This window comes from Anabrus simplex, chromosome 1, assembly GCF_040414725.1.
Source record: "Anabrus simplex isolate iqAnaSimp1 chromosome 1, ASM4041472v1, whole genome shotgun sequence".
Taxonomy (NCBI): Eukaryota; Metazoa; Arthropoda; class Insecta; order Orthoptera; family Tettigoniidae; genus Anabrus; species Anabrus simplex.
The window spans coordinates 1,170,715,340-1,170,731,811 of record NC_090265.1 but is presented as its reverse complement, the minus strand read 5'-3'; the positions used below and the strand labels follow the sequence as shown (position 1 = coordinate 1,170,731,811).

Genomic DNA, 16,472 nt, shown 5'->3' with positions numbered 1-16,472 from the left:
AACTAACCCTGTATATGTTATTATAGAAACTTATCTTTTTCCGTTGCTTTTCGGAATGATATCTCATTTGGGCTCGGCAGCAGCTCTGGATTCTGGTCGTTCTGCTAGGCCGGTCATCGTGAGGTCATCGAGAACCAGAGGTCATCTCTGCCATCTCGGCCCAGCTCGGAATCATCCACATAGTAAACTTCAAATCTTCTTAGCAAGCCATGGTTTCCTTCAAAAGCTTGATCGAAAAGACAAAATAACAATGATAAAATCAGCTGTGACGTAATAACATTTTCAAAGCCGTCCAACATGATTTATCTACTTCGTTCCGCTTAATATTGCTTCATATAACTTCAGTGTCTCTATTAGATCTCCAATGTGTCTGCAACTACAATTCTTTTCTCATACAGAATGGCTTGACTTGTTAATCGTCTAGATTGCGATATATTGAATATAGTTTCTTTTATTCACAGCCTTGTCGTAATACTTTTCATATGCCGCTGTGAATTAATTTATAAGTCACGTATTTTACTATTTCACATATATTTGATTTAAACTTTTACATCTTCTTCTATTGTATGCTTATTTATATGCCATAAATAGCTTTCCTAATTCCTTCTCTCGTTTTAGTGATTTTACGCAATTTTTACAGCTTCTTGATCAGAACATGTCCACTCCCTTGAGTTTGTCTTTCATGTGTGTATTTAAACAGTGTTGATCTTAACAATTCAAATATCTATTTTGTCTTGGTCACTGCCACCGCGATCTTATTCATTCCGACTTTGTGTTATTCTTAACTTCCTGTATTTCAAATAATTTATTCATTGTGTCTAACTTAATTACTAGTAATCGCGTTCATCTTAATTCGATTGAGCTTGATTACTGGAATGGTGGAATGGCACAATACGGAAATAAGTATTTTATGTCAGCGAAAAGAGAGTAAACAAAACATTGCTTAATTTGGTTTTAAAACTAATATGATACTATATTAGGACATGTCGATCGTATTTTGTGCCTGGATGTAATTCATTTTAAAGCAGATGCACACTCACGTTCATATCAAGTGTCCTTAATGCATTGTGATAGCTGCCTCTGTGGATCAGCGGTAGAGTGTCGGCCTCCGGATCCCAAGATAGCGGGTTCAAACCCGGCAGAGGTAGTCGGATTTTTGAAGGGCGGAAAAAAGTCCATTCGACACTCCATGTCGTACGATGTCGGCATGTAAAAGATCTCTGGTGACACATTTGGTGTTTACCCGACAAAATTCATTAAATCTCAGCCATAGACGCCCAAGAGAGTTTCGGTTTACTCGGTCTGCCATCTAGTGGGGACCTAGAGTAAAACGGAACGTCGAAATTGACAAGCAGACAGCCAGATGGCGTCAAATTGAAATGTCTGCACACGGTAGCTGAGGCCATACGATTATTATTATTATTATTATTATTATTAATGCATTGTGATGATTTTGTAGTTAAAAATAATTAATTAGGGTGCATTAAAACATTCGAGGATAACTTTGTCATTAGAGAGGATGTTTTCCGTGTGCTTGATCAGCTATTTTTTTCGGATAAGGCCAAAACTCTGTGTTGGTGCTTAGCCTAGTATATTTCCCAATTACTATGCCTTTTGAGGTTTGTAAAAGTGGTTTTATGAAAAGTGATAAAGCTATTTATTTTGTCTGTGAATGAAGATTATATTCCCTTTGAGAAATTAGAAGACAAGGTATCACCTGATATACTGTCATTTACAGTAAGTATTTATGTTGTCAACGATTTGAATGTTAATGTGCTTTGTACAAAAATAAATATACCACCAGAGAATTTCAAATTGATTCTCCTGTTGAAAGAGGAAGATTATCTGGAGTTAAACAAATGTAGCATAACAGGTGATTCATTATCAGAATAATTGTTATGGCAGAATTGAAATTTGTGACAGGGTTATGTTTCTAATAAATTTCCTGAACGGGTAGGCTATTATATTTAAAAGTGTATGGTAATAAAAAGGTCATTCAAATAAATGTACAGTAGAAGTTCGCTATAGTGAGAATTCATAACAGGAAAAGATTTACTCACTATAGCGAATTGTCGTTATATCCGATTTTTTGTAAAAGTTGACTAAACACCCATACACATTAAAATCAGAAACGGCAATCAGTTTGTTCAAAACTTGCATTTTCTTGGATGATATTCACATTATGGCTCACTTGTTTATTTTTATTTTTTTCAATCCGATACTACGTGAAAGTGTATGTTTAATTTCATCCAAGACGACCCTGAATACATTCTGACCCCCACTTTTTCCTTCACAAAATTTAAATCAGGCTTAAAAAGTTCTTTGTAAAATCATATGAATGCCTTTCTTGTACAGTACGCATTTTTAGACTACAGTATCTTTGTCTTCACGCCAACACCAAACATTGGCTTTAATTATACCGTATTTTTTTGTGGCTGCACAGTTAAACTTTATTTCTGCAGGCTTTAATAACCATTAACTTAAAATTGGCATCATAATATTGAAGAGAACCCATTGAAAATTTGCCGGCAATATCTATCCCACGCGCCTCTACAATGCGACGGTCCATCAGGAAAAGTTTCTTGCTCTCTATAAAACTGTTACTTTTACTCGGCATCAGCTACTACTGCCCGCTACACGCACAGTTCGCTTGCTGGCTCCGGCCAACTTCAGCGGCTAGCGATGTATAGGCCTAATCGCGGACGTTGAAGGTCAACAAACTAGTTTACTGCACCGTTGTATGGCCATTCCACCCTTGTATTTTTTGTGCACATGCCTCCACAATTTCATCTTCGACTTCTTTAGAGCGTCCTTTTGTGGGCCACTGAATGCATTTTTTTGGTATAGTACTCATTTTTTAGCTATCTTTGTCTTCACGCTAACACAGAGTATTGGCCTGTGCTGTAAGTTCTTGCGGCTGCACAATTGTTCTACATTTCTGAGTGTTTAATAACCGTTAACTGAAAATGGGCATCATAATATCAATGAGAACCCATTCAGAATTTGCCAGCAATACCTGTTGCACGTATCTTGACAATATGATATAGATGTTGATTCCCATAGGGAATCTGAAATATTTGTTCCGAATGAGTAATTTATAATGTCCAATAACGGACCATTTGTCTTGACAATATGACAATCCATCACAAAAATATTCCTGCTGGATATAAAACTTAATTTTACTAAGCGTGAGGTACAGTAGACTCATTATAACTCTACTACTGATCCGTGGCCGTTCTAAGAATTCGAAGGCTCGCACGTTTTGATGCCATTCTAAAGATTTGAGAAACGTTTTTGTCGAGGCTAATAGAATGTCGTTCTCTCTTCACTATTTCCCAAGATCCAGGGACGTTACACAGAGGCACTGTACAACCGGTTGCCAGGGCTAGCGATGTATACTATAGAGGCGGTTGTTTATTGTCAGCAATTTTGTGTGCGCACGCGTGGGGGTGAAAAGAAGCAGCGTGGTTACTACGGTAGTTACCAGTGGTGTTCATTACTATTAGGCCGCGAATGCAAGACGACCCTTGATTGTTCACATGAAATTCTGAGGAAAAAAAACGTTGTCTTGGATTCAGAGAAATACGTTATCACTCCAGAGGCTTCTGTGACAAATGTTTCAGTGTTTTCTTCAAGCAGCTTCAGCTAACCGAACCGTATATGTATCATGAAAACATTTCAAACGCATGTAGAGAAATGATAACCTCTTCGTTAAAAATTTACATGGGAATAATCTTTCTGAAATTTAACTAAGCACGAGAAAATATTAATCAGTTAACAAATGCTGTCGGCCACATTATTTGCGCATTTATTACGAAAACGTGTTATCCTCTTTCATTTTGAATTTTCTTTAGAGAATAGCAGTGGATGGTTATTACTGATCAACTCCAACATCGCCTTCGAATGTCGACGAGAGAGCTTGCAAATGCACATAGTGAGAAAACTATACCGTACCTGGTCTGTCGTCACGTGATTTGATTGGCCCATTCTACTTTGAAGGTACTGTAACTGGTGAGTTGTATCTTCATATGCTGCAAACATCGATTTTACCTGCTATCCGAGAGTTGTTTGGAAATGAAAGATTTTACCTACAAGAAGGCGGCACTCTGCCTCACTACCACATAGATGTCATCGTCTACGTGGATGATGGATAGGTTGAAGAGGAACTGATGAGTACCCACCACATTCTCCAGACCTTACACCTCTTGACTTCTACCTATGGGGGACCTTGAAATATGAAGTTTGCCGACAGAAGCCAGCTACACTGAATGAGCTACGAGAAACCATCAAGGCGTCCTGTGCGGCTGTCACACCGGCAACACTGACAGCCTTAATTTGGTCAGCAGTTCAGCGGCATTGGTGTTGTTTGGCTGCTAATGGGGGTCACTTTGAACACATAAAATAGCCTTCCCCCCCCGTGCAAGACTTGTAATGGTATGTCATTTTTTTCCATTAATATTGACTATTAAGAGTGTGTCTACATTTTTCTGGACCTCTCTGTAGTTCCAATATTTAAGAAAGGTGGTCGAACAGACTGTAAAATCTATTGGAGAGGGGGGGGGGGGGTTACCAATACTGTCTTCTTTGGAAAAACTTATATGATTTGCTAAAATACGAGCAATAATACCCTTAGGGTGGCGTGCACCAACCAAGAGTAAGTTCTACTTCCGTAGTAAAGTACTCTTAAAATCAGCATTCGGCGACTTCCATACAAGAGTAAGTTACTTCCGAAGTATTTTAGTCCTTTCAGATACTCTTGGACTAAATTACTACGAGAGTAAAATGTTGAGAGCACCATCTTGTAGTATATTACTAAAGAAGTAAATAACGTACAAATATAGGTTAGAATTTACTCTCACGTTGTGCATGGAGTAACCTAGGTTTAGACTTGTTGACTAATGATAATATCGTGCCGTATATGAGAGGAAAGACATTTCAAACGTGTTTATGGATTACTTAGATTATATTGATGATCTCGACGCAGTAAACGATGGGAAATGTAATAGTGCGTAGGCCTACAGTGCGTGAAAGGTGAGAGCCGTATAATGTGCACACGGAGAATTTCAGGAACGTTTTTGGTCTTAGGAAGTAATCCTTTACTTTCCTTCCAAATCTACATGGAGATCACTTACAGCTGAATTCTTGTCTTAATTTTGTTGTATATCTCAAATTACAGTTGCTGTGTGCCCTACGAGTGTTTCGTACTGGAGCATTTCAGTACAGTTGCCGGTGATCTAATTAACGTTTACCGTATCATTCATCGCGTGGTTAAAGCACTAGTTGAGGCTGAGGGAGGTATGCCTGCAAATGATAATGATTGTTCGGAAAATAAAAGGATATTCTTCACGTTGGCAGGTTTCCACACATCGTGGGTGCAATTGACTGTGACTGCACCTTATTCCCATTTTCTGCCCTCTCGGTGACAACGGTGAACTTTTCAGAAATCGGAAGAGGTATTTATCTTTTTTTTTTTTTTTTTTTTCAATTTGCTTAACGTCGCACCGGCACAGATAGGTCTAATGGCAACGATAGGGCAGGAAAGGCCTAGGGATTGGAAAGCGGCCGAGGCCTTAAGGTAGGGCCTACATTCCCAGCCAGCATTTACCTAGTGTAAAAATGGGGAAATTTTGCTGTGGATGTAGGCGATCTGTATGAAGAAACCACCATCAGTTTTAATTTTTCCCGCGTGTCCATGACTGCTTTGCTTCCACCTTCGCTTTTAAGTCCTTCTACAGAATTTTAACTTGTTCTTCACTGCGTTTTCCGTCACTCGAAGCATTGAATCTTCTGTCACGACTTTCCATGAATTTCTTTTCTTATCCAGCATCTTTATGTTGTGTTTCTTACACCCTATATCCTTTGCATAGATCGTCATTATCTCTATTAACAAGCATTTATCTTTTTTGCTTGCTTTTTTCCCCGTTTCCTATCGCACATGACCTTATCCATTTAGATTTCTTTAAAGAAGATACACAAACACAACACTACTCCGCGAGTAACGAATGCTACTTCTATAGTAGTAACTAAAAGAGTAAATTGTACTTCAACTCTTCGGCGTTACTTCCGGAGTAAATAACTCCCGTAGTAATTTACTTCTGTAATATGGACTTCTTTAGTAAACGCTACTTCCGTAGTAATTTACTCCAAGATGGTGCACGCCACCCTTAGTGGAGGAAATACTACCTGAGAGCCAGTGTGGCTTCAGGCTTTCTAGAGGAACCACAGTTATGATATTCAGAGCTCGTCAGCTTCAGGAAAGATACAGAGAATAGAATAGACTTCTTTATATTGCCTTCCTTGATTTCACTAAGGCATTTGACTGTAAACCGTGATGTTTCGTGGAAGATTTTAAGATTGTATGGTTTTTCACAGAAATTTATTTCCATTTTGAAACCATTGTACACTGATATGACAGCAGCTGTTATTGGTACCAGTTCTGTTGGAGAACCATTTCATATCAATACCAGTGATAAACAAAGCTGTGTGATTGTCCCCACTTTATTCTCATTATATACACTGCCTGGCAAAAAAGAGTTAAGCACCTAGAAGGAATGGTCCAATATTATCCCATCTCAGTATACATTCATACCATTGATGTGCGAGTTAAATGATTAGATTTACAAGGATCTGTAATGTGTAGAATGCCCACCAGAGTGTATTCGTAATGGCACTGTCCTGTTGTTGATAAGTTGTTACCAGGCAACTGCTGTGAGTCAGACAGTTTAGCAAGATGTACAGACGGGACTACGTACACTATGAAGCACCCGCGATGCCTTGCAGGTGTGTTAGACAGCCTATCCACCAATTGACAGCATTTGACAGAGGACGCATTGTGGGACTGCATGAGGCTGGTTGGTCGTATCGTGCAATTGCCAGGCATGCGGGCCATTCAGATGTCACAATGGCCCGATCATTTCGTCCATCGATACTATTAACCTTGTTTAACTCTTTTGTAAGGTCCAGACTTGAGTATGGCTCAATTGTTTGGAACCCAATGACCACAAAAAATATCAATCTTATCAACCTGAAGTTGTTGTTGTTTATTAATGAACAAAACAGGCGTTCAGCCCCGAGTACATGTTCACAATAATAATAAATAAATAAATACTAAATACTGCTACTGTACACCTTGGCCGTGCCATGAAGCCTGTCAGATACTCCGGAAACGTGACCTCAAAAGTTAGGTCACCACGGTAGTCATCTTCCGTCTCTTCATGCCACGTCCAGCTACTCCCCTGTCTGATTCTAAATTCACACTTAAAACATCAATAACTAATAAAATTAATAAACGTAGTCCAACCTAAGCCACCCCTCTTCACCATATACAAAATAAAATGAACAATAAAACAAAAAGACCTAACGCTACAGTTATAGACCAGACCTCCTCAGCCGGGCCTATATTTACATTCTATTGCTGGTGTTGCAACTCTCTGCTTGTTATCATTCACACGTACCCACTCATCACGCAAACCTTCATGCTTCAGCATTTTCATCACCTTTATTGTTCCCTGACCTACTCCAAAATAAGCTACAACAGCAACATTACACGATTGCATACCAAACCAGCCATCTTTCAGATTTTGCTTACTCTCACACATACACATAGACCGCTATGCCAACTTCTCTAATTACAATCTAGTTAACAGACATTATCAATCTTATCGAGAGTACTCAAAACAAGTTTTTAACATTCATGACTTATAGAATCACAGGAAATTACCCAACCTTCATAAATTATTCAGGTATACTGAAGAACATGTTGTGAATAGCTTGCGCCACAGACGAAGTTGCAAAGATTTTACTTTCCTGTATAAAATAATTAATTCTGTAATTGATGACTCAAATATATTGAAGTCAGTAACATTTTATGTGCCACATAAACTAAGTCATCCTAGAAATATATTCTTTCTATCAAAGGCTAAGACTGAAATTCATAAGAACTCCCCAGTTAACAGAGTAACGAGACTCTACAATAATATTCATCCCTATGTTGATATTTTTAGTATGACCGAAGCTACATTCATTTCAACATGTAACACTGTACTTCTGAATATAATTTAATAGATTATGAAGATTAAAAAAAAAAAAAAAAAAAAAAGGAAAACTAGTATAAACTAATATAATGTTGTAAACCATGTTTTTAAATGTATTACATTCCAGGTTGTTGTCCTGTTAAAATAATTGTTTTAAATATGATACTAATTTTAATTAGAATGTATTAGTACTGTAATGGAATATGATTAGTTACAGTAACCCTAAACATTTTTTTTAGTAATGTGACTTGTGTGTCACAGGAATTAAGTTTTAATATTACTCTAGCTATATATTGTTTTTGTTTTAATTTGTAATTTTAACGCCTAAGTAACAATTGTCTTGAACATTGTAATTGGGACTCTTGACCTGTTATGTTCACAATAAAGTAAATAAATAAATAAATAGATACATGAGGGCACCCAATCACGTCATGCAGGTTCGGATCGACCAAGAAACACCACCCCGAAAGAGGATCATTGTATGGTGTGTCCAGCATTACAGAATCCCATAACTTCGGCTCCCGCCATCCACAAACATATACTGGAGACTCTACAACATCCCGTGAGTTTCCGCACAGTGTCTCAACGACTCGCATCTATCAGCTGTAGTGTGCACCACATTTGTGGACTTGCGGATGTCATGGTTCATCTTGCATTCAATATCCCAATGTTAAAAAAAATATCTTATAGATGAATTAAACACCATCAGAAACATAGCCAAGGCCAACGGATATAATAAACATTTCATTGAAGGAATAATAAATTAAGTCAAACATTGACTTTGCACTACCCTCACCAAAAGAGAAAAAGTAACAAAACCTTATTTTCCACTTTCACTTTTAATAATCCACAGATACATCAGATCTCTAACATTTTCAAAAAGCTTGGTATAAAAATATCTTTTTAAAATAGACAATAACAATGCATCAGTTCTACACAACACAAACTCAATTATTATTATTAATAATAATACTAATAATAACAATAATAATAAATTATATAGATCAGATGTTTATATACTTAAAAGTAGCAGCTGTCCGTCTACCTATATTGGCCAAACAGGTAGAAACTCTGACACTAGGTATTTAGAACATGTAAATTCATGTAAATATAATAGATTTTCAGCTATGGGAAAACATATGATCGGCTCAAACAATAAATTCACAAATATTGATCAATATCCGAAGATCTTAAAAATGAATAATATGAAATTTATTACCTATGATTCCCAAGCAAGTGTTTTACTCTGAGTTAAATCTGAGTAAATGTTATTTGGGAGGTCAGAGGAAGCAATTTAATGATGCAATTGATTTTAACAGCTGGGAGATCATAGCCCTCAACCAATTATTATGGCACACTACTTCTTGAAGAAAACCATCGATGAATAGTGAATGATAAGTGGCAACATAGAAAAGAAAAAGAGTGAAATAGGAGAACCATAGCTGCTCCACCCGGGACTGTCTGCCATCTCTGCAGCAAATTGTGTGCCTCGTGTATTGGGCTACATCCTCATGTTATATGATGGACTCACAGATTAAGGGAGGTTCTTTTTGGAAGACCAATCTACTCGTTTTCGAGTGTTTGCTATTTTATTGTGTTTATTGTAGTATGCAGGTTAATTGCATACATTCTTTTACAAAGAAGGTGATCATCATTTCACCTGTAGATGGATCAAGTTTCATCTTCGTGTTTGAGAACTTGGTGATTTCCATCCTGTACTGGCTTTTTTTTTTCTTTTTTTTCTTTTTTTTTTTCCTTTCTGGATTGTAGTGGCCTCATCATTGGTGGTAACCAATTATAAAAAAAAGCATTACCTCTTTTCAGCAAAGAGATGCAACACCTCGAACATATCTCCACTCGAACAGCCTTTTGTTCAGGTGCCAATGACATGGGACCCAAAGGCACGGATAAAGATCATTTGCAGATGATCATGCTTAAGATTGTGAAGATGCATGGAATTCCCAATATTTTGCTAAGTTTTGATAATGTTTCTGCCAGTTGTATTGGTGTTGACTTTTGTGACAGCATATGCATTAACAGCAATGTCTCTTTGCTTAACACTGGAAGATTTTCCTACTTGAAAGTCCTTGAACCAATGTAAGCTTGCTGTAGCTTTTCATATCTTTCTGAGACTTTAGGCTTTAAATAAGAACAGAATTTTATTGTTGCATACTGATCCTACCAAGTCACGTCTAATAAAGTGAAAAATTACTATAGAAATCCAGAGCTGCATCCTTTTGTCTTTGATCCAACCTCCTCATTTCTCTCTCTGTAGTAGACTCCCTGTCTCCATGGAAAATATTGGGTTTTGAATTTTGCATACTCTTTGAAGGTGTGTTTCTATCACATGTTTGTATTGATAAAAGCCTCTCCTGTCATATCCTCATGTCTATTGTCTTTTTGTAATATTTTATGAGAAATAAATGACTGTTTGTATTTAATGTTGAAATGAATACAAAATGGAAGTTTCATACACATCTGGAGTGCTATTTATTTACTTTTAAAAATATGATTATCCTCATTCTGATAAATTTTTTGTAGGTTGGAATGGAGATTGAAGTACGCCCAGGACTGGTATCTAAAGACAGTGAAGGTAAACTAACCTGTCGACCCATCTTCTCACGAATTGTATCTCTGTTTGCTGAGCAGAATGAGCTACAGTTTGCTGTGCCTGGTGGACTGATTGGTAAATTACGATTCTCTAAATATGTTTGCTGTTAGAGTGCTTTCCTTAATTGTAATGATTTAGTCTTGTATTGCCCTCTCAGAGATTTATATATCTGTGTTGAAATCTGGATATTTTAATATACAGAGTGAAAGAGAAAATTATACAAAAATACAAGAGGTGCACCGAAAGTGTCTTTGCTGCTATACTCCATCTCAAATGAGCTGGGAATAAAAAACTTGGGAAATGAGATGGAGCAGCCTCTTGTTTGCTGAAGCGTTATACGTGTAATGTTATTTCCACATAAACGTTGTACTGTATGTTTGTCATTTAAATTCGTTTAGCTTCACTTTTCACTTCAAAAAGTACCTTTTGAAAGGGTGAATTGTCAACGGTGGAACAGCCATTGTATCGTATAGTCTCTGCTCATTTAGCTAGCATACAGCCTACTTTTGGGAATAGCTCTCTATGTATTGCTGTATGATTGTGTTTTTGGGACGCTACTGAATTCGCTTTATTATTATGAGTTTCTTTCTTGTTAATATTTAGAAATATAGCATTGTTAAGTTGGTAGTCAGTCTTTGTTTTGGTATTTAGGATTTAGTTAACTGTCTTAATTTACGTTCACATAACCGTTTGTTAAAGCTCTGTGTGAAGTAAAGTGAAGATGGATGAGCCTGGCCCTTCTCACGTAAAGCATAAGAAGGGAAAAGCATTGAGAATGAAAAAAAAACCAGTGTGGTGTTAACATTTAAAAGTAGATTAGTGACTTAAATCTTGGTAGTTCTCATGAGAATGTGACGAGGTTAGTAGTCGCGTCTACTGGCATTCTAGGATTAATATTCATCATGCTAGATTGAGAAGGCAATTTTTAAGATTGCATGTGTACCATTGTTGTTTGAATCCCATTGAGCCAAAGGGCCATGTTGCGCATAACAGCTAAACTTTCACCCTTGCATAAAGAAAACTGCTTCTGGAAGGTATTGAACTTGTGTCTTCTCAAAGTTAGGAAATGTAAAACATATCATTGAAACAGAAGAATTTTAAAAAAGAATGTGAGACATAGACCAGCTGGTAAAAGATGCCATTGAATGGATCATAATAAATGTGAACGATCTCGACAGTGATGACTACGCTATGGAGGGGATTGAGTAACCTATCTTTCTTCTATCAGCTACATTGTTGAGTATATTAATCTTCAGAATTATATTGAATATCTTGTTGATTCATTCTGGTAATTGTACAAACGTTTCTTATAACGTGTTAGTTACAGATTATTTGAATTAGTGATTGATCATGCCAGTTTCTTGACAGATGTTATTTTGTGAGTAGTACTGCAATGTTTATTTGGTCAGAGTTATTATTGTTGACTCCCAGGTAATTTGAAGGGTATAATATGGTACAGCTATTTAATGACCTGTTATTTTACAGAAGGTCAAAAACAAATGTTTTAAGTTTTGATTTACATCGCACACATTACAAGTGTTTGTAAGCACATATGCACTCGCTGAACCATTAGACAAAGAACCATGACACTGGTATCTGTTTCTGACACACAGCAAGTGTTTGTAAACATCTAGTTGCATAACCAGTTTGTGTGTTTCTTGTGATTCATTCTGCTACTCCGACCTTTGTCCAAGTGTGTTGTGTTTGTCACAACAGACACTTGCCTTTGCAACTAGAGTAACTCACAGCATACAGAAGCAAGATGCTGTACTGCAGCGCGTGTTCTTATCTACAGTCTGTCTCACCGTGTTTGAGAGTCAGAATATGCAATCTGAGCAAAGTTTGGTTTTAGTAACGCACTCCCTATATAGACATCTGCACAAAAATTAACGTTGCTCAACTTACATCGTTTGCAAGAAATGTAACAAGCCTAACATATGATGCTTTTGTTCATTACTGTATTAACAATATAATTTGAGTATTCCCTATTCTTCCCACATGTATGTACAAAGATCTTACATCTCCCAGACATAGGGAAGCAAGTCACTTGACAGAAGAGTTTACAGGAAATGACGATCCGTTTTGCAAACATTGTTCTTCGAGCCCAGTAGCTCAGTGTTTGCTGATCTGAATGTTTGCTTGTTGTAAGTTTATTGTGAATAAAAATATTACACGACTTTTGTCATTTGTATTTTTAATTAGTTGGAAGTGGAAACGTCTGTGAAGTATATATGTGTGAAAGTCCCGTAATCGTAGGCCTAAATCATTTGTGAACCAGATCAGTCTGTGATTAAACATTTAAAAAAAAACCCACTAAATGTGTTTTTCAAATTTTGCGAAGGAATTTCTGGAAGTACTGTGGATGGAGTAACACGTGCAGTGGCCAATGTAACAGGTATCTCCAAGGCAAGTATTCACCATGCTAGGGAAGAACTTAAGGTTGATAGGAAACTGGCTACTCCTAAGGAAACACGCAAAGCGACAAAGCTAAATAAAAAATAAGACAGTTTTACAAAATACATTATCTGTAAAAAGATTCACAACTTCATTTTAAGAAAGTATTGACGTCAGATTAAGAAATTTCATGAAAAGAGTAGATCTGCTTGTTTCCTTGATGGCGTGTGGGTAAATCCAGGGTACACTTCTATGACAATTTGGAAAGATGGATTTCTTAGGGGATTATCGATTGTGCTGAGATCTCCCTCCGGCAAGGATAAATGGTTTATTGTTCTCTGTATAGGAAACAAAAGCGGTTTGCTCAGGCAAAACAGTGTAATGAATGAAAGAGAAATGTTTTGGAACAGGTACTTACTTACTTCCTTTAATTCCAGGTGGAACATAGGGCCTCGACGAAATTTCTCCAGCTTGTTCTATCTGCCGCAAATGCTTTCACCTCCCTCCATGTCTTGTTAACTTCAGCAATCTCCTTGTCTATAGTTCTCTTCCAGGTAATCCTTGGTCTGCCTTGCCTGCAACTGCCGTGTGGATTCAACTCAATGCCTGCCTTGTGATACTTTCTTGTGGTCTTCTCAGGGTGTGCCCAATCCACCTCCATTTTCTTATTATCTATTCCTGAATGGGACTTTGACTTATGGCTCCCAAAGGTCTTTGTTTGAGATGGTCTTTGATCACTTTCCAGGTCTCACTTCCATACAGTAACACAGATTTAACATTTGAATTGAATATCCTTAGCTTCGTTTTTATACGAACGTAAGGGGATCTCCATAGTTATTGTAACTGTGCAAAAGCTCCTTTGGCTTTATTTTTATACGACTCACCCCACCTCTGAAAGCACCTCCATCCTGGCTTACCGTGCTTCCTAAGTAGAAAAATTGCTCTACCCTTTCTATATCCATTCCATTTAGAGTCAAGCTACAATTTGTTATGATGGTTTATGCGCATTTCCTTAGTCTTTTTGTTATTAATTTTTAAACCTACTTCTTTAGCTTCTATTTTTATGTCATTCAGTTTGATTTCCACGTTTCTGAAAACATTCTGCAAGAAGACAGAGATCATCCACATAATGCAGTTCTTCCAATTGGTTATTTAATATCCACTGAATGCCACGCTTTCTATTCGTTGCCTCTCTCAGCATACAATCCAGTGTCGTGATAAACAAGATTGGCGACTGTAGACATCCTTGTCTTACTCCAGATTTTACAGCAAAAGGTTCAGATAGCTTCCCTTTATGTTCTACTTGACAAGTATATCCATCATGCATTGCCTGTGTGAGACGGACTATCTTTTGTGGAATTCCGAACTTTTCCATAGCCTTCCACATTTTTCTCCGGTTGACAGAGTCAAAGGCTTTAACAAAATCAATGAAGTATATACAGAGATGTCTGATACTCAGCAAATTGTTCAGTGATTAGCCTTAATGTGTTAATCTGATCCACAGTAGATCGTCCTTCTCTGAAACGTGCCTGTTCTTGACGTAGCCTCCTGTCAACGGCTATGCTTATTCTGTTCAGTATGATTCTTGACATCACTTTTCCCCCATATAAGAGCAACGTTATTCCCCTCCAGTTATTGCAATCTGAGGGGTCACCCTTCTTCGGTATCTTGATGAGGACACCCTTCTTCCACTCCTCAGGAAGGTGTTCTTCATTCCATATTAGTGTTAGAAGTGGCTTCATGATTTCCGCTGTTAAATCTGGATCTACCTTTAGGGCTTCTGGGATAATGTTATCTACACCTGGTGCTTTGCCACTGTTAATTTGTTTCACTGATTGTGCAATCTCTTGTCATGTTGGTGGTTCTACCGAGATGTCTGGATCCTCCAAGATGGTTTCAACTTCTTCAGTTCTTGATTCCTCACCAAGATTATTGAGTACTTCCATGAAGTGATGTCTCCATCTTTCCAATTGTTGTGTCTCAGATGTCAAGGCTGCTCCTTTTTTCATGTCTGACTGGTTTCTGCCCTGAAAAGTTCCTCCTAGAAAGCTTTCTTATAATTGCATATACTTCTTTGCTGTTACTGACTCTTGCTGCTTCTTCTGCTTGTGTTGCCAGTTGGTCTGTAAACACTTGTTTATCTCTCCTCACTTTCTTCTTAACCTCCTTGTTGGCCTCCTTGTATTTTTCCATTGCTACTGCTTTCTGGTTTCGTGTTCTACTGGGGTTGATGAGTGCCTTGCACTCTCTTCGCTTTTGGATTGATTCCCAAGTGTCATCCGATATCCATTCTTTCCTCCCTGGTTCTCTGTAGCCCACTATCTCTTCACATGTGCCAAGAAAGAGTTCCTTGACTGTGTTCCATTTAGTATTTACCTCGTCATCTGGTTGTTCGACGAGGCTTCAAACCTGTTCTTCAAATGTATCTTAAATTCATTTTACACCTCAAGTTCCCCAAATTTCCCGGAGTTGATACATTTCATTCACACTGTTGCCTGTTTTACTGGTGCTGCCACCTTCAATCTAATATCAGCAACCATAAGGTGATGGTCGCTCCCTACATCTGCTCCACGTTTACTCCTCACATCTGGGAGTCAATGTCTCCATCTTTTACTTATTGCCAATTGATCAATTTGGTTTTCTGTCTGGAGATCAGGTGACACCCACGAGATCTTGTGGCAGTTCTTATGTGGAAACAATGATCCACCTATAACCAATCCACAATTACTGCATAGGTCTGTGAATCTCTGACCTTTATTATTTTCTTCTCCTATTCCGTGTCTACCCATGATGATTCCTCTTCCTTCATTTTCACTACCAATTTCTGGTCTGGCTTAATTCATGCTATTGCCACATCATACTACTATGCTGATAACAAATGATATGATATGAAAGCCTTCATTTTAATAGCTGTTCAAAAAATGCTATACAGTATATAATTTTGCTTGTATATGCTTCCAACGGAAAACTCCCTCACTCCTCATTTCCCTGGTAGGCCTCTTCAGCAATGCCTAGGTCATCTGATGGCACAGCTGTTGAGGATCCAACGAGCCTTCGGGCTGAGTACTCAACATGCACACACATGCTTACAGTGCAGTAACTGCAAGATGAATGGCTTCACACACTTGGAGATTTCTCATTATTTTATTCATATTGTTGTTTTTCAGTACCATATGGATTCTTGATAGAGAATACACATGATGTTCAATACAATCGTACTTAAATGTTTCATTTAAAAAATTCATTCTATCTCATCACTTTAAAGCAGCCAGTTTCATTAACTTATTGCTACTAAATAAAAGCAGTAAATACTACAGTGTGGACCAGAACAAATGCATAACCTAAAATAGAGAATAATAATAATAATAATAATAATAATAATAATAATAATAATAATAATAATCAGGACATCTACATTCACAATATTAACACCA

General features: G+C 37.5%; 1 protein-coding gene across 2 annotated transcripts in view; it reads left to right on the top strand.

The window, feature by feature from the left end:
• eIF2gamma (eukaryotic translation initiation factor 2 subunit gamma) overlaps positions 1 to 16,472 on the top strand; it is a 426,482-nt gene that overhangs the window by 323,610 nt on the left and 86,400 nt on the right. For both annotated transcript variants that reach the window (XM_067137496.2, XM_068225434.1), the window contains exon 7: positions 10,575 to 10,719. In XM_067137496.2, the coding sequence (XP_066993597.1) occupies positions 10,575 to 10,719 (145 nt within the window). The remainder of the gene's footprint in view (positions 1 to 10,574; positions 10,720 to 16,472) is intronic.